The 23,804-nt window shown below is 38.7% G+C and overlaps 1 protein-coding gene across 1 annotated transcript in view; it reads right to left on the bottom strand.

Moving 5' to 3' along the window:
• Positions 1–23,804, bottom strand: part of LOC140940206 (sushi, von Willebrand factor type A, EGF and pentraxin domain-containing protein 1-like) — a 111,047-nt gene that overhangs the window by 78,651 nt on the left and 8,592 nt on the right. Inside the window, exons 5-8 of the mRNA XM_073389125.1 lie at positions 17,979–18,164; positions 16,997–17,197; positions 3,832–4,089; positions 2,446–2,688 (exon numbers count right to left, since the gene is read on the bottom strand). Of these exons, the coding sequence (XP_073245226.1) occupies positions 2,446–2,688; positions 3,832–4,089; positions 16,997–17,197; positions 17,979–18,164 (888 nt within the window). The remainder of the gene's footprint in view (positions 1–2,445; positions 2,689–3,831; positions 4,090–16,996; positions 17,198–17,978; positions 18,165–23,804) is intronic.

The following is a 23,804-nucleotide window of genomic DNA, read 5'->3' as shown; positions in this document are numbered from 1 at the left end:
CGGGCGACAGGGCATCGGATTTAGGTCGCCTATTAGCCAGCCAGGTTTTTAAATTAAAAGATCGTGAGGGTTACTTGTTGCGTTTTACCTTTTCTAAAACTTTGCGTAAAGACCCCCCTCGTTCTTTCGCATTGGTTCCCTTTTGCAAAACAGACGTGTGCCCGGTTAATTGGATAACTTATTATCTCTCTGTGTGCGATTTACTTAAGATCCGCTTAGCTTCGGGTTTTTTCTTTCGGGCTTCTGACCGCAGTAGAGATATTAGTCCCAGGCCTTTCGTCGGCTCGGCTGTTAATAACCGTCTTCGGGGGTATCTCACCGAAGCTAAGCTTCATGACGGCGAAACCCCTCATAGTTTCCGGGTGGGTTTGTCTACTACTTTGAGATTGCTAGGTTGTTCTCAACAGCAGGTTGCACAGTATATAGGTTGGAAGAGTGGGGAGATGGCTCAACATTATTCCCGTTCGTCTGATGCGGCGGCGTCTCTCACGATCTTCGAGAAAGTCCTTCCTAGTGCTACTGGTTTGGTCACAGTGCCTGTGTCTCACCCCGACAATCTGCAACCCGTTTGTACTAATTGAACAATTTTCACTTTCATCTGTTATTGTTACCCCTAGTCCTCCTATCAGGGTTAAAGGGGATTTCTGAGTAATGGGAGAGGTTGGATTAAAATTGTGTTCTGTAGCTTTTGTTGTGTGGTTTTGTATGCTTCGGGGTGCTTTTTGGGGTCAGTCAGGTAGCTGTAGCGTGGTGTCAAGGGTTGGAGCGGTCTCCTCCCATAACTTAGTTTACCGTGATGTGGTAATAGGTATGCAGTGAGGATAAATTACTATTCTCACTGCATACATAATTAGCGCATCACGGAATTTGAGCTATATCCTTCAGATTCCGCCGTGCTCTGCAGGTATGATGCTTTGCGGTCTCTTTGCTTAAATTCTCGTGTTTTGCCTCGATCGTTGTCATTTTGCCCGCGTTCCGGTGAAGGAAGCTTCTGTCGCCCCACCCTCCTCCCCTGGTGCCGGTCGACGCGGCTACGCTAAACTCCCACTGCATACCTTAGTTTCCACAGTTGTTGCGGTCTCCTCCCATAACTTAGTTTACCGTGATGTGGTAATAGGTATGCAGTGAGGATAAATTACTAATTTACTTACTACAGGTGACTCGTGACCTTTCTGCTAGACGCGCCGGTGTCGCGTTCAAGGCGACCGTTGAAAATAAGAGACTTTGTGTGAGAAATAAAATACTGAGATCTTCGAACGCTAAATAACGTTAAATATAATTTTTCCTTCAATGAAATGAATAAAAAAGACTTACCTGCGATGTATTCCACTGTGTTTCGGTATGTGCTTGTCGTTTTATTGTTTTAAGGTGGGTGAACACAGTTTTGGCAGTTTGTGATTATATGTCATTTGCCAAATCATGGCAAGAGAAAGGTTTCTGGTCACAAGCTGAAACTTGGCAAGTGAAAAATGTACTGATGAAAGATTTTGATTGACCGGTAAAAGTTGACGTTTTCGTAGTTTCCATGGCAACATGAAGGATTGAATACAACCTTATAATTTCACTTTTTCTCAGTTTACACAAAATTCGCTCATTAGATTTTCCTATAAACTTGCACACAGCTTACTATAATTAATCATAAGATCATTACCATTTGAAACTTATTTGACCAAATTTTAACAGACGGGTTTTTGGATAATCAATAATTTAATTGAACTGTAATTATTAAATGTGTCACAACATTCGTCTGTTCAACTTCCATTTTAAAGTTCTCATTACTCTAAATACGATAAAAGGAAAAATTCTGCCAAATATCACAGAATTCTAATGAGTAGATTTTGAGAAATCGTCTTCTGTGTACTATTGTTTTTTCGCCGCCATATTTGTATGTCTAATTTTAAAACACGCGCCGTCACGCACGTTTCCGCTGACCGCCCGTAAAACAGTATTCAGCCACCTTAAGTTCGTCTTATGAAGGGAGTAACAGTGGTTATGCAATAAAGCCAAAAAAACTGGTAAAATGACAAGCAGACACTGAAAAAAAGTGAAATACATCGCAGGTAAGTCTTTTTTTATTCATTTCATTGAAGGAAAAATTAGATTTAACGTTATTTAGCATTCGAAGATCTCAGTATTTTATTTCTCATACAAAGTCTCCTATTTTCAATGGTCGCCTGTAACGCGACACCGGCGCGTCGAGCAGAAAGGTCACGCGTCACCTATGGTATAAAGTAAATTACTTTACACTCTTTCCTCTTAACGTGAGTTTGGACTGCCTGTGCTGTAAAGATAAGCGTTTATTATCTTTTGCGTTTATTATATTGATTTTTATACGGCTATCTATATTGTTGCTGCTATCTAGACATTTTGCGATATCTAGAGTTTTGCACTCATTTAATTTGAATAAATAGTAAAATATAGTAGAAGCTAAATCAAGCGATTTACCTTTAACTTCAACTTTGAAGGCACAGCTGTCATTGACGTTTTTCGACTGGTCTTTTGCAACATACGTAACAATTACCTCCCCGAGGTAGAAAATTTCACCAGAATTCTTGTTATATTCTACAATTGGAGTTTTATTGGAATTATCCAGGAACTGTGGAATAGTCCAGGTCACTCGTTCAGATGCCTGAGTAGTTTCAATTAATTTGTCTTCAGGACATGATGTATAGTAGGGTGCTTCATTATCTGTCGTGAAAGAAAATGATTAAAAAACCTGCAGTGCATAAGGTAAGACCCGCTGCAAATGAAAAGAAGTTGCTGCAAATTTAAAACATGATACCTGGTGTAAATAAAAAGAAGATAAAAATAATTTTTCTGCAATTAAAAAAAAGTTGCTGCAAATCAGTGCGGCTATAGCCGGGGCCTACTAGTACTCAACTCATGACTGATCAATGGAAGTCGCACTATTCTTTCTCAATTTAAAGGGGACAGACTGTATATTTCAGCTATATTGTTGTGACTATTAATACCTGTATCCCGTAACTGTTCATCAGTAGGATGCCTAGAATATGTGCAATTTAACAATCGATTTCGAGGAGCCACTCGCAATGCAAGCACTCTCAAAGACAAGGTATAGCAGCAAAGAAACAACGTTAAGGAAATGAGATACGTTAAATAACAAACTAAAAGTACATGTTATTTAAATAATAAATAATTATAAAGAACGTATACATATCATAATAAAATTAAACGCACATACACTTGCACCCAACCAAAAGTACGGATACAAGTTCTGAAGAAAAAAAAAATTGCTACGATGGTATTCAACCTTGGATAACACCATGACGTTTGAAGAATTTAGTGGTAAAAGTGAAAGGTTTTTGAAGCCTTGTTGGTTGAGAAGTCCGCGAATATCTACAAAATCCAACAGGCAAATTCTGGCGTATCTCACTAGTTAAAAGACATATAAACACCATAGGCTGGGCTTGCGGGGAAGTTGCAAGATCGAGAAGAGTGATTTCTAAATGTTTTGTAATTTTTGTGGTGCCGACTGTTCTTCTTTGGCAAAGTTTTATTTTAGTTTTTGGGGCAATGTGGCCAAGAAATAATGAGGCAGACCGCGAAGAAAGCTGCGAATTTGATGGACGTTGAAGAGCTGATAAAAGGGTATTTCCATTATCAGTCCTTACAACGCCATTGTTGGTTGCAGATGGAAACTGAACCTAAAGCTAAAATAGATTGTAATTTAAGGTTAACGCTCATTTTAATACAGAGCCATAACGTATTACGTATAAATATTACTTTTTTGGAGCCATAACATGATACTGAAAATATGTATTACCATAAAATTCTGCAGTGATACAGCACATTAAGTTTTAAATGGCTCACCTAACACGTCCACTGTAAAGGAGCATTTAGCTGTCAATCCTTCTTTGTCTCTCACTGTATATTGTACGAAGTGCTGGCCAATGAGGAATTTCTGTCCTGACTTAAAGTTGCTAGTTACAATCACTTCGGCCAGCGGATCAACGCCGACCGAATTGTCGCTGTATGTCGGCTCTACCCACGTGACAACTGCATAACTTTGGTGGAGGCTGTTATTCGTTCTTATGTTTTGGGGGCACATTATTTTGGGTGGTTCACTGTCTACAAAAACAACAACGTTGTAAGGTTATTCAGAGGGAATGTCCACTAACTGTCGAACCTAATCGAAATATCGTGGCACATGATGAAAAATCAAAATTCCTGATATTTCGTCCACTGAAACCTTATGATGGACTGACAAACGTGGTGATATTTTTTTAAAAATATTCTTTTGAACGCCATAGAAAAAAATAATAATAATAAGAAGAAAAGGTTAGGGCCACACGTGGCGTAAACAACGCCATAAAATTACGTGACACATACCTTCAAGTAAACTTTGCTCTGTTTAGAGCTTGGAAATGGGCTGTGTGGCGCGAGGCAAACCCCGCGGGTACCCCTCTAAGTAAGTAACGTGACATGACGTAATAACCATGCGCGAAGAAGTGATTGTGAGACTAGTTGAGTAGCAGATTAAAACATGTGTTGTTCTCTTAACGCCGTGTTTTAACTGGGAATCGTGGCGTTACAGCTGCTTAAAAGTGCCGGTTTACAAGGTATTTGAGACCAATTCTTATGTGAATTGATTTTAAAGGTCACTACGAGCCGCTTAAAATCCCCGAATTGTCACTTGCTTAGAATTCTTTTTAAAGTTAGCGCGCTTTTTCACGAGTTGCCCTATTCCCTCCCCGCCTCCCTTCTACTCCCACCCCTTCCAAAATAAAGTCTCACCCAAAATGTCTTTTCACTATATTTTTCATACTGACAATTCCAGGACAAAAGCTGATTGTTCATAATCGCTTGTAGGACACGTAAATGTCCCCAACTTTAGTTTCTAACCAGGGAAAAAAAAAAAAAAAAAAAAAACATCCAGTTACCGTGACACAGCCACAGGACGTTTATCGGCTATCGAACTTTAAAATTATTCATATTAGAGAAAAGAATTTGTATAGGTAATAGCATGATTTGTAGTGATAGCATAAAATACCACGAGTGATATTTCGAAATTGTTATACGTAATTTCACGAGCCGTTAGGCGCGTGAAATTTGAGACAATTTTGAAATATCACGAGTCAGTGGTATTTATGCCAAATATCACGCACAAATCATGCTATTATTTGTTGATACTACTACCCGCAAAGGTTTTATAATTTTCACATGTAGGTATTTCAAATTAAGTGTCATTGTCTGAGAAAGTGTTCCAGGGGCCAAAAGTTGTGGTCAACCAATTTGGCTGAAACTTGGCACAGAAGTTGGGTATAATGAGATATTTCAAAAGCCACTTTGGCTCACTTCTCTGAGTTTTAGTTTTGGAGTTACAGGGGGGGTCTCAATTTTTGCCCTTTGAGCACCAAAAACCCAGCCTTCCAGGGGGCATTTTGAAAGTGTGATAAGACCCCACTGGTAAATTGTGCTGCCAAATGAATTTGACCATGAACTCTACTATAATAGAGCTTTCAGTTCATGCATGTAACTTTGTCCTCAAGGTATTGCACAGAGAGGAGCCTGGGGCTAGAGTTTGGCCAAAATTGATGTTAAAATTACAACCCAAAATAGCCATTTTTCAAAATTTCACTATATTCACCTGCCTTCTTGCATAACTTCCAAACCTTAACCACTGTTTACTCTAGTCACCCAGTTATCAAAATCAGCTGAGAAAAATTTGGCTTATTATGGTTTATTGAATTTTTGGAACAAACACTTCATGCCCCTCTAAGGCGATGCAAAATGGAATTTTGAACCTAATTCAGGCCATAAACAAACCAAATTGTTGACAAGAAGCCCTTATTCTGTATTTGGTCAGTAAAAAAGAAATGTCAAAGCCAAATCAGTTTCGTTGTTTAGAAATGCACCGATCCTTACCTTAAAATTGATCTAAAACGGGCCTCTGATTAGCGCAACAAACACATAATTTAGCAAAACAAAGGTGATTTTATTCTTTAAAACCCAGTAACCACCATAGAACACAAATGATGATGTTCTGATGTACATATGTAACAATCTTTTTACAAGAGGCTTAAATTTTTCTTTTGATTTATAGTCAGTTTCACGTCATATTTCCAAGCTGTACTCCAAGCATGGAAAGTCTCCATATTTTTTCAGGCCCATTTTTTTATATTTTTACCAGATAAATTTAGCTTATCAAAAGGTTTGTTAACATATAATCTTCGTCTGACCTTGTAATAGCCAGAATAGTTGTTTTAAATACCCATTAGCAAAGGAGCATGACCATACATACGTAGATTACACAGACATATACGTGCTTCAGTGAGCAGTATCGAGGTGAACTGTTATTTTCGAGTCCTTTAGAGCTGAAAAAATGAAACCATCCATCCACGGTTAGGAGAGCTGAATAACAAAAAGCTTGTTTCGCTTTTATGAAGAAAATAACCCAAACAAAGCCTTGCATTGAGATTATGCACTTGTTATTACGTCAAGCTAGCTGGCCCGCCATTTTGGACTTGAAGAGTGTGGGGACTGGACCGAGTTCCCGTCCAATCCTTCTCCAGTTTCGCGGGAATTTTTTCTGTTTTTCATCTGGTGTGTTCGAAATTCTAGAAAGCGATCTGTTTGAGGATAATTTTTCGATGGCACTTTATTCCTTTGGAGGGGTAAATGACCAGTGCAGTGTCACGTCATGGGCTGTGCAAGCAGCAGGAATGCTTCCTTTGTTGTCTTGCGATAGTGACTTGATTGCATGGTTAAAGCACAAGTAGAGGGGTTCAAGTGTGTCCGGGGAAGAAGAGGAAGAACTGGTGATGCCAAAGCTACAGGTGATTCAAAATATCAGTTAGCGATCATACACGCGCACAAATGATTTTTATCGCAACGGGACTCTTTTGCTTGAAGAAAGACAATGATATATAATTTACGATGTTGTCGTCTCAAATTTTTTGTTCACATGGTTGATTGATTCCCATGTTAATATCCTGGGTCCTTACGAAGAGCACTAAACATTCAACAAACTCATTGCAGCAATATCTTTATAAAAAAAATAACAATAATAGAAATAATTTGAAGGCTGTTTTTTGTCTGCTTGAGCTGTTTGTTTACATTCAACTTGTCACGTGGGCACGCTTATCAAGCAAGGCTAAGTTTGGCAATGCACAATTGGAGCCAGCTTGCATTGAAACTCCACCGGTTTCCTTTATTTGCCTGTTTCGTCGAAGATAAGTCAACTTAAACTAGCCTTAGCTACATAATTCCGCAGGAATTGTTTTGGGAATTTTGGACACGAAAAGAATTTTAGAAAATCTTAAGAATATTAGAAAAAAATTGACAAATACTAGAACTTAAATAGCAGTATATATAGGAGAATACTGAATAGCAACATTTCACAGGCAGAAACGTTGAAAAAACTTTTTATTTTTCTGTATTCCTACCAACCAAGAGAGGGCTCAGTCCACCCACATGCTACAACAGTATCTAGAGTACTGTTCACTGAGCACAACAAATCAGCAGTTTTTCATCAGAGTCATCTACACTACAACTAATCAGCGGTTATTCACCAAAAGAGGCCCTCGCTATCAAAAAAGAATAAAAATTTTTATGAGTTTTTTTAGGCATGAGGAGCCGCGTAAAGTCCCTTTTCTAATTATCTTGAGTGACGGTTGCTATACTCAATTTCCTGTTAGAATTTTACCTCCGACCTCGTGCATGCTAGCAGGGGTCAGATTAGCTGTCATCGGTAGTGATCTTCACAGAGGCGATGAAACAATTCTAAATTTCGCAACTGTCTGTTAATATGGTTAAAACAATACAAGGTGAGGTAAATACATGTAAATAAAGTCGAGCGCGGTCTTTTCAACTATTCTCCGGATCGGATCAGCCCGATCAAGCCACCTTGTATGGAGTATATGTGGGTTACTTTTTGCCGTTTCCTGGTCGAGAATTTCTGCAATTGGTATTTCAAGAACATTTAAACAGAACGGACAGTTTAGGAGAATTCAAGCTTCTCTTCTCAAAACCGGAGATGGCCAGCCTTCCTTCTTCACATTGGTTCAAATGCGAGGCCAATTGAGCCTTAGATCAGTAGGTTTACCTTGCGACACATTAATTCTGGTTTGTATAATGACGATTAATGGTAAGATTCCTTGAAGGTAAGCACAGTGTTCGATTTATTTATTTCTGCTTCGAACATATCCGCGCCAAAACCTCCTAAATGCCCGCCAAATTTAATGTGGCGCTCCCGATCGTACAGCTAGTGTTTAGGAAGAAACAAGCCCAGCACAACTTCCACTGGAGGAAGGAAGGAAGTCGAAAAGCTCTATTAATTTCGTGCGACATTTTCTTGATAAACAAAGGAATGTGTTGAAAATTATAGACGTCCGTGTTTTATAATACACATACACACGTAGTGGCCAAATTGCTATATCTCTGATCTTTTTTCAACTGTTTTGCTTGTTGCCGATGTTTAAATGCTTCATCGTGATCCAGTGCGATTTATAGTTGTCACTTCATGCTCAGATCTTTCTTTTCAATTAATGAGAAAATTATCTTACAGTTAAAACACTCTTTGCACAACAATAAGGCCAGTAATTATCGCGTAATATTGCGTTGTTGCATGCGTTCTCAACACAGCCGGACGGAGCTCTGCCTATGAAAACAATCGTTTTCCTAGTATCGAATAGGCGGATATGACTCCCAGTGGTAGCAAATTGTGCTACAAAGCCATTAATAAGGGCTATTCCATGCAAGTATAAACCTCATAAAAGCTTTTTATTTTGATAAAAATGAAATGAAACGCGTTAAAAATATCAGACGCTCGTGTTACCCATACCCCTACCGACCTACCTAAGGTACTTCACAGATAAAGGGCTGATCATGAGTGTTAAATTTGCTCGTTATTTGTAAGGCCCTAAATCTAAGTAGCTTTCTTTTTCTTTTAAAAACTTTTACGGAGGAATCGAAATGAGTTTTGGTTGATTGGTTGTGTCCATCGCGGTTCACCCCTATTTGTTTTTTGTTTTTTTTTTAATAAAAAACGACTGCGCAAACGGTCTCTATTATTTTTCACGAGCAGAGAGCTTTGATATAATTCACCGAAAACAAATTCATGAACATGGTTCAGGGTATTCTGTACGTGCTTTTTATGTTGGGTGCGTCGCCTGATTAAAAGCGAGCGATCGGGTGAGTCGCCTTCGCTTAGTGCAAGAAGACTTTGTAAAACGTGTATATTAAATGAATCTTTCTGTAAAAAAAACGAGGCCTTAGGAAAGTTTATAAGGTAAAATAGTCTTGGAAAACGGTTTGCCAAATATATTTTCTTTTGTTTGGGACTTGCTAAGATTGTATTGAGTCAACTAAACGCTTAGAATTCGTAATTGAACTTATTCTTTGAGTGATTCAAAACAAAGCTAAACAACGACCAAAGTTCCGTCTGCACGTGCTCTTCTGGGTGAGTCGCCTGAAAAAGCAAGCGATCGGGTGTGTCGCCTTCGCTTAGTGCAAGGGAACTTGGTTGGTCATGGCTCATGAAAAATAATAGAGACCGTTTGTGCAATGGTATTTTATTAAAAAACAAATAGGGGGAACTGCGATGGACGCAACCAATCAACCAAAATTCATTTCGATTCCCCCGTAAAATTTTTTTAAAAGAAAAAGAAAGCTACTTAGATTTAGAAATATAAATTTCGGGGTAGCAGAATTAAAAACGGGACTATTCCCTTTTTTGAGAAAAGGCCGGTGAAGTCTCCTATTTAAATTCTGTTTCCAGAGAAAGCTACTGTAAAAACTATTTGAATTTATAGTTAATGTAAATTCTATTAAATTTAAATCGCTGCACTTCGTTCATCTTCGGTAAATAAATGCATATTGATTCTGAGCTATCCCCTGTTTGTTGCAAAACTCCTCTACACCGCCACAAGCTTTCCAACGGATGCACTGTTTTGGAGCGATTTTCATTCTGTCAGGTTCTATTTTTTAGTTGTGTTCGTCTCATCATCTTTCTAGTAGTGTGTGGTAAAATGAGCGGTTGAAAGATATGTCGGAAAAAAAGTTTCACAGGAGGCCACGAAAGGAGATTCGCATTTCAGCTCAAGTATGGTTTCAAGCTGTCAACGGTCTATGCTTGGCTGAATTTAAACAATGGCCTTCTGGTCAGATGGGGGACAAATTTTCCCCCATATTTCGGTCGCTAAGGCTTGCGGCTCGCCATGAATTTTAGAGAGTTTTAGCAGATAGCACTCTTATTTAGGTATAGTTTTTCATTATTCTTTTAATTGAATAGTTAACATATATTATTTTAAATATTTTTTTAATTAAATAATGAAACAATTTTTTCTACAATTATACACAAATCTTCCGTGCTCTTCCAGAACGATTCAGGGTCAGTTCCCATTCAAGTACGAGATATGTGTGTTCATTGCCTATGCATTATTCCAAGCAAATCCAATAATATCAACTAATTCGGTCAATTTTGCGACGACGTTTTAATGACATTTTCTCCCTGAAAATGTCAATTTCGTCGAAAAACTTAGATGCAGCATGTTTGCAAAGATCTTTGACGAAAAGGGTAAATGATGGAAACCGATAACTGAATTGTGCATTGCATGATAAGCGTGTGCACGTGACAAACTTTATGTAAACAAGCAGCTCGAGCAGACAAAACTGCCTTCAAGTTATTCTTATCGTATTTGTTTTTTTTTTTGGACAAATTTGATGAATGTTTAGTGCTCTTCCGAAGGACCCAGGATATTAACATGGGAATCAATCAACCATAAACAAACAATTTGAGACGACAATATCGCAAACTACATATCGTCGTCTCTAAATCTCTCTTCAGTCAGAAGAGTGCCCTAGATCACGATAAATGCCATTTATGGGCGTATATGATCCCTAACTGATATTTTGAATCACCTGTAGCTTTGGCATCACCAGTTCTTCCTCTTCTTCCCCGGACACACCTGAACCCTTCTACTTGTGCTTTAACCATGCGGTCATGTCACTATCGCAAGACAACAAAGGAAGCATTCCTGTTTCTTTCACAGCCCATGACGTGACACTGCACTGGTCATTTACCCCTCCAAAGGAATAAAGTGCCATCGAAAAATTATTCTGAAACAGATCGCTTTCTAGAATTTCGAACACACCAGATGAAAAACAGAAAAAATTCCCGCGAAACTGGAGAAGGATTGGACGGGAACTCGGTCCAGTCCCCACACTCTTCAAGTCCAAAATGGCGGGCCAGCTAGCTTGATGTAATAACAAGTGCATCATCTCAATGCAAGGCTTTGTTTGGGTTATTTTCTTTACAAAAGCAAAACATACTTTTTGTTATCCAGCTCTCCTAACCGTGGATGGATGGTTTCATTTTTTCAGCTCTAAAGGACTCGGAAAATCACAGTTCACCTCGATACTGCTCACTGAAGCACGTATATGTCTGTGTAATCTACGTATGCATGGTCATGCTCCTTTGCTGATGGGTATTTAAAACAAGGTCAGACGAAGATTATATGTTAACAAACCTTTTGACAAGCTAAATTTATCTGGTAAAAATATAAAAAATGGGCCTGACAAAATATGGAGACTTTCCATGCTTGGAGTGATGCTTGGAAATACGACGTGAAACTGACTATAAATCAAAGAAAAATTTAAGCCTCTTGTAAAAAGATTGTTATATGTACATCAGAACATCATCATTTGTGTTCTATGGTGGTTACTAGGTTTTCAAAGAATAAAATCACCTTTGTTTTGCTAAATTATGTGTTTGTTGCGCTAATCAGAGGCCCGTTTTAGATCAATTTTAAGGTAAGGATCGGTGTATTTCTAAACAACGAAACTGATTTGGCTTTGACAATTCATTTTCACTTACCAAAAACAGAATAAGGGCTTCTTGTCAACAATTTGGTTTGTTTATGGCCTGAATTAGGTTCAAAACTCCATTTTGCATTGCCTTAGAGGGGCATGAAGTGTTTGTTCCAAAAATTTAATAAACCATAATAAGCCAAATTTTTCTCAACTGATTTTGATAACTGGGTGACTAAAGTAAACAGTGGTATAGGTTTGGAAGTTATGCAAGAAGGCAGGTGAATATAGTGAAATTTTGAAAAATGGCTATTTTGGGTTGTAATTTTAACATCAATTTTGGCCAAACTCTAGCCCCAGGCTCCTCTCTGTGCAATACCTTGAGGACAAAGTTACATGCATGAACTGAAAGCTCTATTATAGTAGAGTTCATGGTCAAATTCATTTGGCAGCACAATTTACCAGTGGGGTCTTATCACACTTTCAAAATGCCCCCTGGAAGGCTGGGTTTTTGGTGCTCAAAGGGCAAAAATTGAGACCCCCCCTGTAACTCCAAAACTAAAACTCAGAGAAGTGAGCCAAAGTGGCTTTTGAAATATCTCATTATACCCAACTTCTGTGCCAAGTTTCAGCCAAATTGGTTGACCACAACTTTTGGCCCCTGGAACACTTTCTCAGACAATGACACTTAAGCTGAAATACCACTGCTCTAAGCCAATCAAATTGTAGAAATTTCCTATGTAGTAGCATAAAACTTGAAACTTCCAGGAATCATGTCGCAAAAAGGTGGCTTAATTTCAGTCTTACAATGTATACCTTCCAACTGCTCAAGAAAAATGTTGATGTTATGTGGGACGACTGTGCGGTTTGTTCTGATATGTGCGATAGAAGGGGTAAAAACAAAACAAAAGAAAACCAACAAACAACCTCCAAACAGATGAAATAAATTCACGTACGATCGTGAAATAAATTTTCCCGGTTAACAGTTTAATTCATAACCCCTTCTCTTCAGCTTTAAACGGGACTTTTAAAAAACTTTCTCGAAACGTGTAAAACGACTCTAAACCTTTCAGTCAACTTTTATATCTAATAAAGGAGTTCTGATTCTGCGTAGGTATTTTACTTCTCAGTGCATAAGCAGGAAATTGCCGTTAACGATGGTCCTGATTTTGGTGCCATATCACTATCAATTAGGCTAACACTAAAAGAGAAGCAAGATAATATTAATGGCATGTAGTTTTCATTGAAACTTCCAATGTCTTTCAATTTTCCCCGTCATGATGACGGGGAAAACAAGAAGAAATGTCAAAAGTAGGTTGAGTTTGATCGTCCGGGTGAACGTGGTCCTGAATAGGACTGTTGTTGTTGACAGTGACTGACGTCTCGACGACCTGTGCGGTAGTCATCTTCAGAGTCAAAGTGAGTTGTATCACGTCAGTTGTCTTATTATACTCTGGTTATTGATCTGATTGGTCAATTACGTCGCGATGTTATTCGTCGTCTGTCAGTTAAGCCGTGATGTTATTGGCTATGAAGACTCGTAATCAGTAATTGGTGCATTTCGATCCGTCTATTGTCACAGTTACGTAACAGTCGTCTATTGTTAGTCAAATTGTCAGTTCTCTAGTAGTTCTCTCGTAGTTAGTTTTGCTTGATCTCGTCAATAAGTCGTTTGTACGGCGCTGGTAAGTAAGTAAGTAAGTAAGTAAGTAAGTAAGTAAGTAAGTAAGTAAGTAATAACTTTATTTAACCACGGAATTCTTATCACCAAAAAGTGGTCTTCTAAAGAGCCGTGCACATTAAACTAAGACTTAAAAATAACAAACATTATTGAAAAAGTCCTATAATAAATGCTTACTAAGAAAACCTTAGTGTACAATAGCGGAATAAAAACAATTTAAAGTAGTGGCCTGCTTAGCCTCAGCTGACAGGCTGTTCCATGTTACTGCGCCCCTATAACGAAAACTTTTCTTTAGGGCCTCAGTGTTCTGTCGCGGAATAAACAGGTTATGTTGCGCACCTCGAAGATTATGCCTGTGAATGGTATTAATGCTGGCGAATTTATCAGACAGGTATTCGGGTAAAAGGTTATTTACAGTTTTAAACATTAAAGATTTCAGTTGCTTAGCACGTCTGTCAGCGAGGCTATCCCATTTAAGGGCATGAAGAATCGGGGTAGAGCTGGCATCCCAGCTAGACCCTGTAATTATGCGTGCAGCCCTGTTTTGAAGCTTCTCTAGTTTTTGGCTGAGACCATTACCGATACAGCCCCAGAAAGCGCTGCAATAATCGAGATGCGGAAGAATCAATGACTTGTAAATAGTGACAAGGGTACTCTGGGGACATATTGGTCTTAGCCTCCTCAGGGCAGCTAGTACTTTTGCAGCTTTACCGTTGACTTCGGAGATGTGAGCCTCCCACGAGAGTGTTTCATCAACCTAAACGCCTAGGCATTTGTAACTATTGACTCTTTCAATTGAATGCCCGTCGAGGGATATAAGTGGATCGCTAGGGAGCAAAGAGATTTTTGCCTCGTGGCTGTAAACAGACATTTAGTCTTGGGGACATTAAGACTTAGACGGTTAGAATCGAGCCATTGCTTCAGATTGCCTAAATCATGAGTCAGGGATGAAAACAACTCATTAGGGTCTTTGGAGGCAAACGTGAGATTAGTGTCATCGGCGTACATTCTCACATCCGATAGGAAGTTACAGTAGGGGGCCGAGGATTGAACCTTGAGAGACCCCACAACTTATGAAGCTAGTTTCGGAATTGATGTTGTTTATAACTGTAACCTGAGTTCTATCTGAGAGGTAGTCTCGGAAAAGATTGAGACTCACACCTTTAAACCCATACAGCTCCAATTTTGACAGAAGGATCTCATGGTCAATAGTATCAAAAGCCTTTTTCAAGTCAATAAACAGAATGACATTTGTCAAACCCTCGTCGATATTGAGATACCAGTTGTCAGTGATGTCATGGTGATGTCAGGCTCATTACCAAATAGTCAATTAGAGTTAAGATAATCCGCATAACAGTTTAAAAGAAGAGAAGACCCTTTGCGGTTTAGGTGAACACCCCTACAGTTTAAACAAGTGAGGTCTATATTGTTAATGCGGAGCAATGTAAGCAAACTGAGGGCTACGATTCAGTGGCGTTTGTTCTAAGTTAGTAAACCAGCTTTCTAAAGAAAGACGTTGATAGTAGTCTGTAGAATACGTTATACATGTCGTAGAGTCCCAGTCAATTTGATGTTCCGTCTTTAAATGGTGTTCAGCAATGTGATTGTTGACGTCACCATTCCTCGTCGCTTGTTTGTGTTCGGTCGGTCGCGTGCTTAGGTTTCTGCCGGTTTCACCAATGTAAGAAGCCTGGCAGTCGCAGCATTTGATCTTGTATACTGCTCCCTGTCTGTCCTCCGGTTTGTCTTTGTCCTTGCAATTAGTAAGCAGTCGCCGTAAAGTGGTTATCGGTTTGTGTGCAACACGTATATTGTAAGGTTGTAATATACGTGCAATAGTTTCAGAGGTGCCTCTGATGTGCGGTATAGTCGCTGTCGTAACAGGGCCAGAGTTGGTTTGAGTGTTGGAATCAGTGTTACTGTGAGTGTTCCGTTTAACAAAGTTCGTGTTGTAATTGTTCTTACTAAAAACGTTGTTAAGATAATCAGTCTCGTCTTGTAGGCTGTCAGGTGAGTCGCAAACTAGTTGCGCTCGTCTCGTGCGCTGGTCTAGTAATCGGTCGGTATGTGTCGGTTTTCTGTCAATAGTTGTTTTGAGTCTGTTGCTGTCGCGAGTGACCAAGCAGTCTAGAAAAGGTATCTTACCATTTTCTTCGATCTCCTTGGTGAACTGTATGTAAGCGTTCTGTCTGTTAAGGTGTTCGTGAAAATCGTCGATTCCGTCTTTGTGTACGGCGGTGAATGTGTCGTCAACGTAACGTAACCAAAGAGGTACAGTTCGCGTGTAGGTAGCTAGCGCTTGTTCCTCGATCTTTTGCATGATAATTTCTGCTACAACAACAGAAACTGGAGAGCCCATAGCTGTACCGTGTAACTGATTGTAGTGTTTACCGTTGTACTGAAATAAATAACGTATTCTACAGACTCTACAGAGTTGTTTACAGATTAAAACATGTAAAAGTTGTGATTATTTGGATTTTTAGAGTGTTAGCACTCAGCTCTAACATCGAGCCCGGGAGAAATCTTTGTATCTGGTTTTAGGCAACGTTTCCTTTCACAGGAATTCTAAGTTTGTAAGTGATTCGGTGTTTTACCGGGCAAAGAAATAATTTCTTGAAAAATACACCAAATTAAGAATTTTGGGCAAGGGAGTTTTAGTGATTTTTGGTCGATTTCCATCGCCTTGAAAATTAATCCATTGGATTGCAAATGGACTAAAATACCTTGCAAACTTTTTAAAATCAATTTCCTGAGCTCAGAATAGGGTATTCGCATGATGCGATTTAAATAAAACGAAGTTTAGGAGAAGATGTCAAAAATGTCTCTTTCCGGTGTTTTGAGACGCGTGGGGCCGAAACAGGTTTTCCCAATTTTTTTCGGGACTAAAAAAGTATTTCAAGAAAAAAATGATGCCACGTTCCGAGGGCTACCAGAAGGTATCTCTGGACAAAAAATGAATGATTTTTGATTTGTCATCATGTGCCACCCCTCGCTCGATATTACTCACTCTCAACTATTCAATCGATTCTGCACATTGATTGGGTGATTTAAGTGTGCTATAGAGTCTATCGTGCCATTTTTGATGCGTTAATGAATCATATATCCCCCAGTGAATATTCCAGTCATGCGCTTTGCAAGGTAATTTTATAGATATATTTTTCGATTACGTCGCTTTTTAATACAGAGCTCTAGAGTTATGAAGTGGATGTAAAAAAATTTCGATTTTATGTTGTAGTTAACTCGGTTTTGCCTTGCGCAGTAACTCTCTGACCATTGAATTAAGCATTCAGAAGCTTTTTGTATATATATTACTTCCGATATCCCAGAAATTTGGCAGCTGATTTTAATCAATTCACTGAGTACACAATAACGGGCTAATATTAAAAACGGGTTTGTTCTATGCCAAAAATCATTAAATGAATAATTTACTGATTCAGGTATGTTTGTTTAAAGACAAAAATGAAAACGAAACAAAAACTCGCACTTGTTTGTGATTTTCAGAATAGTGGCCTCTTAAATAAGTGCAAGGATAATAAAACTCCTCACCGATACATGGCTTGTGCTCTCCAGTCCAAGTGCCGTCCGTCTGACAGAACCTTAATACAGTCCTGTCTGGAGTTCCTTGGAATAAATAGCCGCTAGGACACTGGAATGTACAGCGTGAATCGAATCTTAACTCCGTTGTAACGCAATCGGGGGGAGTCACTTGGCTGAGAGAGATCGAGTTCAGCTTTGGACATTTCACAGCTAAAGGCCAGATAAAGGAAACCTTTTCATTACATACAAATAATCTTGTTTACTAATTAACCTTTTAAATTACACTATACGCCAAGGTTAGCATTAGATAACATCGAGTGAAGCCAGATTGGAAACCTTATGAATTTTACACAATTCATTGTTCTCATAACGTAACGAGACTGGAATGTAGAGTAGCTGAAAAAACCAAAACTACAGAGCGCCAGTTATGGAGAGAACATAGTAGAGAGTTAACCCCTGATCTGTAGTGATTAGGGCTAAGAACTGAACTGAAAACAGTTAGCTTTCAAATATTGTAATGGGATACGGCATAAGTACATGTATATCTTAAAAATTACTGGCTTTGGCGGCTTGTCCTCGATGGTGTAGTGGATATGGAAGTAGGCTATGAAGCAAATGACCCGGGATCAAAGCATTACAGTGGTTTTTTCTATCTTATTTTATATTACACAGTAAAGTTGGTCTTAAGTTGTAATTTTACTGAAAGAAACAATCTGACTTCAGCCGATGTTACCTAATGCCAACCATACGCCACTTGCACATCTCCCATAATGCACCTTATTTGCTCCCCCAAATTTTGCATAACCTTTGTTTTTTATTTCTCTTGCGTATTACAGCCATCCAAAGAGAAATTGAAAACAATGCTTATGGAAAATGTTGAGGGGCAAATAAGGTGCAATATAGGAGATGTGTTAGTGGCGTATCACTAGAAACCTTTTGGCTGAGTCAGCAGGACATTTTATTGAGCGTTGTAGTAGACATTTGATTGTACCTTCACAAGTGACAGTTGATCCTGACCATGTCTTATCCTGTTGACACTGGCGAACTGGGGTCCCATTTAAAATATATCCAGGTAAACACTTGAAAGTGCATGATGTTTGATATGATAGGTCATTCTTGGTGCACGTTCCAGATGGCGGATCAGCATCATTGACTTGAATCAGAGGACAAACGATTTCTACAGAGACGCGTTTAAAGAAAGTTTTAACTCTTTCAGTTTTAAGTTTTAACTTTATTAAAATACTTTGTGATGCGACATACGTGTTTGCAGTTGCAATTGCTTTCTCCGGGGGTAACCTGCGATCACGGTGTTTTCTTTTCGATAAGAGCGGGGGAAACCTATAATCTTGAGTCATATCACATTAGAACTACTGCTCCTACTACTACTACTGCTGCTGCTGCTACTACTACTACTACTACTACTACTACTACTACTACTACTACTACTACTACTACTACTACTACCACTACTACTACTACTACTACTACTACTACTACTACTACTACTACTACTACTACTACTACTACTACTACTACTACTACTACTACTACTACTACTACTACTACTACTACTACTACTACTACTACTACTACTACTACTACTACTACTACTACTACTACTACTACTACGGAGGCTACCAAGAGTTGCAGTCGTAATTGATTGACAAGAAGACATGGATGGTGACCTCAGGATATCCACCGCTTCATTCAACAATGTTAATGCTCGTTGATAATTTTCTCCTTTTTCGTTGGAATCGCTCACATCTTGAATTTCCTTCGACCCCATTTTCAAACCGCGTTCAAGAAAGGCGCAAAGAAGCCTGCGCGAAGACGTCATCGGTGGTGCTTTTTTGGGCTCAGGTACAAGCGGTCAATCGATACTGAATCGATATTGAATAATTGAATCGCAACAAGCCATAATTCAATGAAGTTCATAAAGTAAGAAATTGCATGACAAACAGTTATAATTAAATGACTAAATGACCAGGGATAATTTAATGACAAAAAGTAGTAATTGAAAGATAATATCGAACATAATTGAATGTCAAGCAGGCATGATGAGATATAGTAACTGAATGTCAAGCCGACATAATTGAATCTGCACAGTAAATAGTATTTTTGATATGAAAACTGCTTCATAACTAATTGGTTCGACACCAGAATAAGTTCGACTTTCCAAGTCGGATAATGCGTCAGTGGATCGGCGTTTCAGCGAACAGCGTTCTAAACACGCTTTGAACTCAATTCATAAATCATGCAAATTACAAAGTAAGTGATTGAAATGTGATGGACTGCGCAAAAGTCAGAAAAATACCGACTTCCCCATCTGCCAAACGCTAACCCCCCTACAAGCAGGCGCTGTACAAAGACAATTTCGCTACCGGGAATGGCGAGCTATCGAAAGTCATTGCTGGCATCGCACAGCGTGAGGGAAATTTGTTTTCCTTGTTTCATGAACACTAAATATAAATGCTTGAGATGCTAATTGCCTATTTGCATTAGATGCTCAGTGTTTGAAGAAAAAAATACACTGTTATCAGAGCTGTATGTAATGCGAGTCTTCTCTTTCTATTTTTCGCAATTAATTGCCAAAGAAAGGCCCGACAAGCACTGTATTTCGGCATTTCGCAATGAAGTCCTAGCAGTAACCAGCCGCGCGTCGAGTGAATAGCACGCAGACAGGTGCTTATTCCCGTGTTTTAATGAAGTGCAGCTCGTGAAATAGGATCGACGCAGGTTCGACATTTGTGACCCGGCTGGAATTGAGTCAACTCTTCGAAACTATTTTTAATTTATTCGACGCGCCTTAGATTCGAAATTTGCCCCAGGCCTTAGACTGCTTAAACTGTAAAAACTGTATAAAACCTACTACTGAAATGAGTTTAAAAAGCATATAAAACTTACGTAAAAGTTTTCTAGAATAAAAATGTCTTGAGTGTCTTAACTGAAAAATCGGTGAATATAAATTGCATTAGAGCTATTGTACCAAAGCCATTCAGAAAGAATTTCTGATTCTGGTTGTTTTACATGTGATTTCAATTGATAATTATTCCCAAGAGAGGCATGCAAGGAGCACATGATTGCAGGCTATCTGTGGCAGAAAATGCTCACTGTTATGTAACCACATACTCAAGTAATTTAAATGCATTGTCAGCCATTTAACCGTTGGTAACAATTTGACACTGCTTTGCTTACAGTGTACCTGATAGCGACATAATGGAGACCAAATTGAGAATCTTGCATGATTACGCTTCTTATAGTCGTAACACGCTTCCTGTTGGCTAGTAGGCCAACTTAGTTCCATTGCATTATCGCACAAGTTGTTGAGGAGTCAGTAATTGAACTAGTGGTATTAACATCAACTATGCGATAGAAACGTTTTGGGCAAACCCTGTTGCTGGTGACCATAAAAGGCACAAAACAATTCTATTCATTATTAAACCATTATATCTCAGAGACAAAGTTACTGTCCAATAGTAATACCGTATCGATAAATTTTAACGTTCCGGGATGAGTGTTCCTTCATCAAGAGAATGGAGACCGTTCATTTATTAAGATGAAGGGGCAGAAGTCTGAAAGGTATTTAGTAAGCCAGTTCTTCACAAAACGATGATAAGAGTTTTCCATACAGCTGGTTATGAAAAGCGTTTTTCTTAGAAGCATCGAAGGGGGTGTGATATCTTTACTTCATTAAACCTATTGCTTATTTGATGTTCTCATTGCAGTTACCGTCCTCGTTGCTAAAACTCTTCGGATTTATCGATTGTGTGAACGACTGAAAATTCGAATACGTTTCAAGTCAAAAAGAGAAATCAGTAGTATAGGAGGGATGAAATTATCCCCTTTTTGGACAGGAATTTCATTAACTTGGGCAGGAATAAATTAACGCCAATGACGTCATAACCTTTTGTCTTGACCTCACGAATAAAATGCGCAGGAAATGACGTCATAGGCTTTTGTCTTGATCTCATGAATAAAATGCGCAGGAATCTCATTAACTTGCGGTGGTATCTCATAAAGATAAGGTCATGTGCTATTTTTAGATGGATGATGTCATGGTTGGTATAACCGGTTTGACAGGTTTTAGTTGTTTTCGGAAGATGATGTCATATGTATTCCGGGATACTATGATGTCATAGTTGTTTTGATTGGTTGACCGGAATTAGAAAGACGTTCATTGGCTGTCTCGTTTGACGAAGCGTTCTGGTTGGTTGCCGTATTTTTATTGTTTGAACGGTATAAAAGCCTGCTCACTGCCTTCCAGCATACTAATTTGGATTTCCTGCATACTAATTCGGTATAGGTTTACTAATAAGCGTCACTCTACTACAATAGGAACAATAGGCTTGCCTAGACTTGCCCGGTAAGTAACTTGAGCCCGGTTTTCGGACCGTCTATTAAAAGAAAAATAGGAATAAGAGAAGCGATCACCTAGCAACGCGAGAAACGGCTTCCTATATCTTATTTAGCGCTAAAACTCGGATATATATAAACAAAACATACACAAATTGGAGCTGTAAACTCTTTATTTCAAGTTTGTCCGCCTATTACAGAACTGTTTTCTCCTTTCTATCTCGAGGAAAAGAAAAACTATTGAAGTCTTGTCATTTTCACGCACGGTTAGTTAGGTACTTATGCGAGTTCACAAGCCCAAAAAGTTGAATACAAATTAGCTCTACAGGAAAAACCTCAAGGGAGCATATTGACGTATTATTATAAAACAAATTACTTAACAAGGATCAATTGATTAAACACGTGACTAATAATTTCATCGTGTGGGGCGAAGTACCTTGTCAGATTAGCTAACCATCTCCCGGATGTTCATCAGTTAGACCACATACAGCAAAGACAGTATTTACAAGAGGCGAAACTGGAACCTAAAGTTAAAGTCGTCGTTTACGAAAGTGAAGCGGATAATTTCGCAAAAAATCATTCAACTAGTACTCGCAGTCCATTACAGACCCAAGAAACGGTGTACAAACTGTCAAGATCACGAAGAAATGAAGCCTCTTTTAAAGCAAAAGCTAAAAGAACAACAACAAAGAAGAAGACAAACCGAAAGAAACAAAGAAAGTCGAACTCTTGGCTTAGAGGCCATAGGGAAATTGTGTAGACACGGAAGGATTATTTTTTATTCCTTGAAATAGAAAGGAGAAAATGGATCTGTAATAGTCAGTCAAAGGATTCATTTTCATTCCTTTTCCTTACAAATCGCTGTGTATTTGACTCTTTTTGTTTTTAATAGAGTTTTTAAAACGGTATCTGTGTCTGATTTTATTGCTAGAGATTATTAGTCACGTGTTTAATCAATTGATCCTTGTTAAGTAATTTGTTTTATAATAATACGTCAATATGCTCCCTTGAGGTTTTTCCTGTAGATCTAATTTGTATTCAACTTTTTGGGCTTGTGAACTCGCATAAGTACCTAACTAACCGTGCGTGAAAATGACAAGACTTCAATAGTTTTTCTTTTCCTCGAGATAGAAAGGAGAAAACAGTTCTGTAATAGGCGGACAAACTTGAAATAAAGAGTTTACAGCTCCAATTTGTGTATGTTTTGTTTATATATATCCGAGTTTTAGCGCTAAATAAGATATAGGAAGCCGTTTCTCGCGTTGCTAGGTGATCGCTTCTCTTATTCCTATTTTTCTTTTAATAGACGGTCCGAAAACCGGGCTCAAGTTACTTACCGGGCAAGTCTAGGCAAGCCTATTGTTCCTATTGTAGTAGAGTGACGCTTATTAGTAAACCTATACCGAATTAGTATGCAGGAAATCCAAATTAGTATGCTGGAAGGCAGTGAGCAGGCTTTTATACCGTTCAAACAATAAAAATACGGCAACCAACCAGAACGCTTCGTCAAACGAGACAGCCAATGAACGTCTTTCTAATTCCGGTCAACCAATCAAAACAACTATGACATCATAGTATCCCGGAATACATATGACATCATCTTCCGAAAACAACTAAAACCTGTCAAACCGGTTATACCAACCATGACATCATCCATCTAAAAATAGCACATGACCTTATCTTTATGAGATACCACCGCAAGTTAATGAGATTCCTGCGCATTTTATTCATGAGATCAAGACAAAAGCCTATGACGTCATTTCCTGCGCATTTTATTCGTGAGGTCAAGACAAAAGGTTATGACGTCATTGGCGTTAATTTATTCCTGCCCAAGTTAATGAAATTCCTGTCCAAAAAAGGGGATAATTTCATCCCTCCTATACTACTGAAATCTTCTATCATGTAAATGTAGCGTTAGAGGTCAGTAAAAAAACAGTCTTTTTATCGTAACTTGTGCACAAACTTGTCGCTTGACTGGCTAATGGTCCTAATCAACGACTGAAGATTCAGTCTGTACATTTTTCAACACAGCAGATTCAGTTGAATCTCCAGTTAACGAAGTACCACCTAAAGAGTGTCAAGTCACAGGGACACATGTCTATCGTGGACATGTACATGACCTATCTGAATTTTTCTTTACGCACCTCCCAGTTGGGAGGGTCAAAACTAAAAATGCAAATTTATCCTCCTATTAGCGTCGTGCATGTTCCATTTTTCAATTTGAACTGGTAGATCATGCCATGTTTCAAATGGTCGTTTAAAATAGGTTAATGCAAAGTTTTTGACAATACACTGCCCACAAGAATTGCCCGTGGTTGCTTACAGAAAGGTGGTCACCTAACAGACTTTGCCGGTTGCCTTGGAGAGTGGTCGCATAAAGAGGGTCGACTCCAAACACAAGGACTATTTTCAAAAGTTAAACACAGTCGTCTTCATTTGGAGTTCATAGAAATACTGTTTAGTG

This window comes from Porites lutea, chromosome 6 (genome assembly GCF_958299795.1).
Source record: "Porites lutea chromosome 6, jaPorLute2.1, whole genome shotgun sequence".
NCBI classification, from domain to species: domain Eukaryota; kingdom Metazoa; phylum Cnidaria; class Anthozoa; order Scleractinia; family Poritidae; genus Porites; species Porites lutea.
The sequence above is the reverse complement of the archived record's forward strand: the minus strand, read 5'-3'. Positions and strand labels throughout refer to the sequence as shown.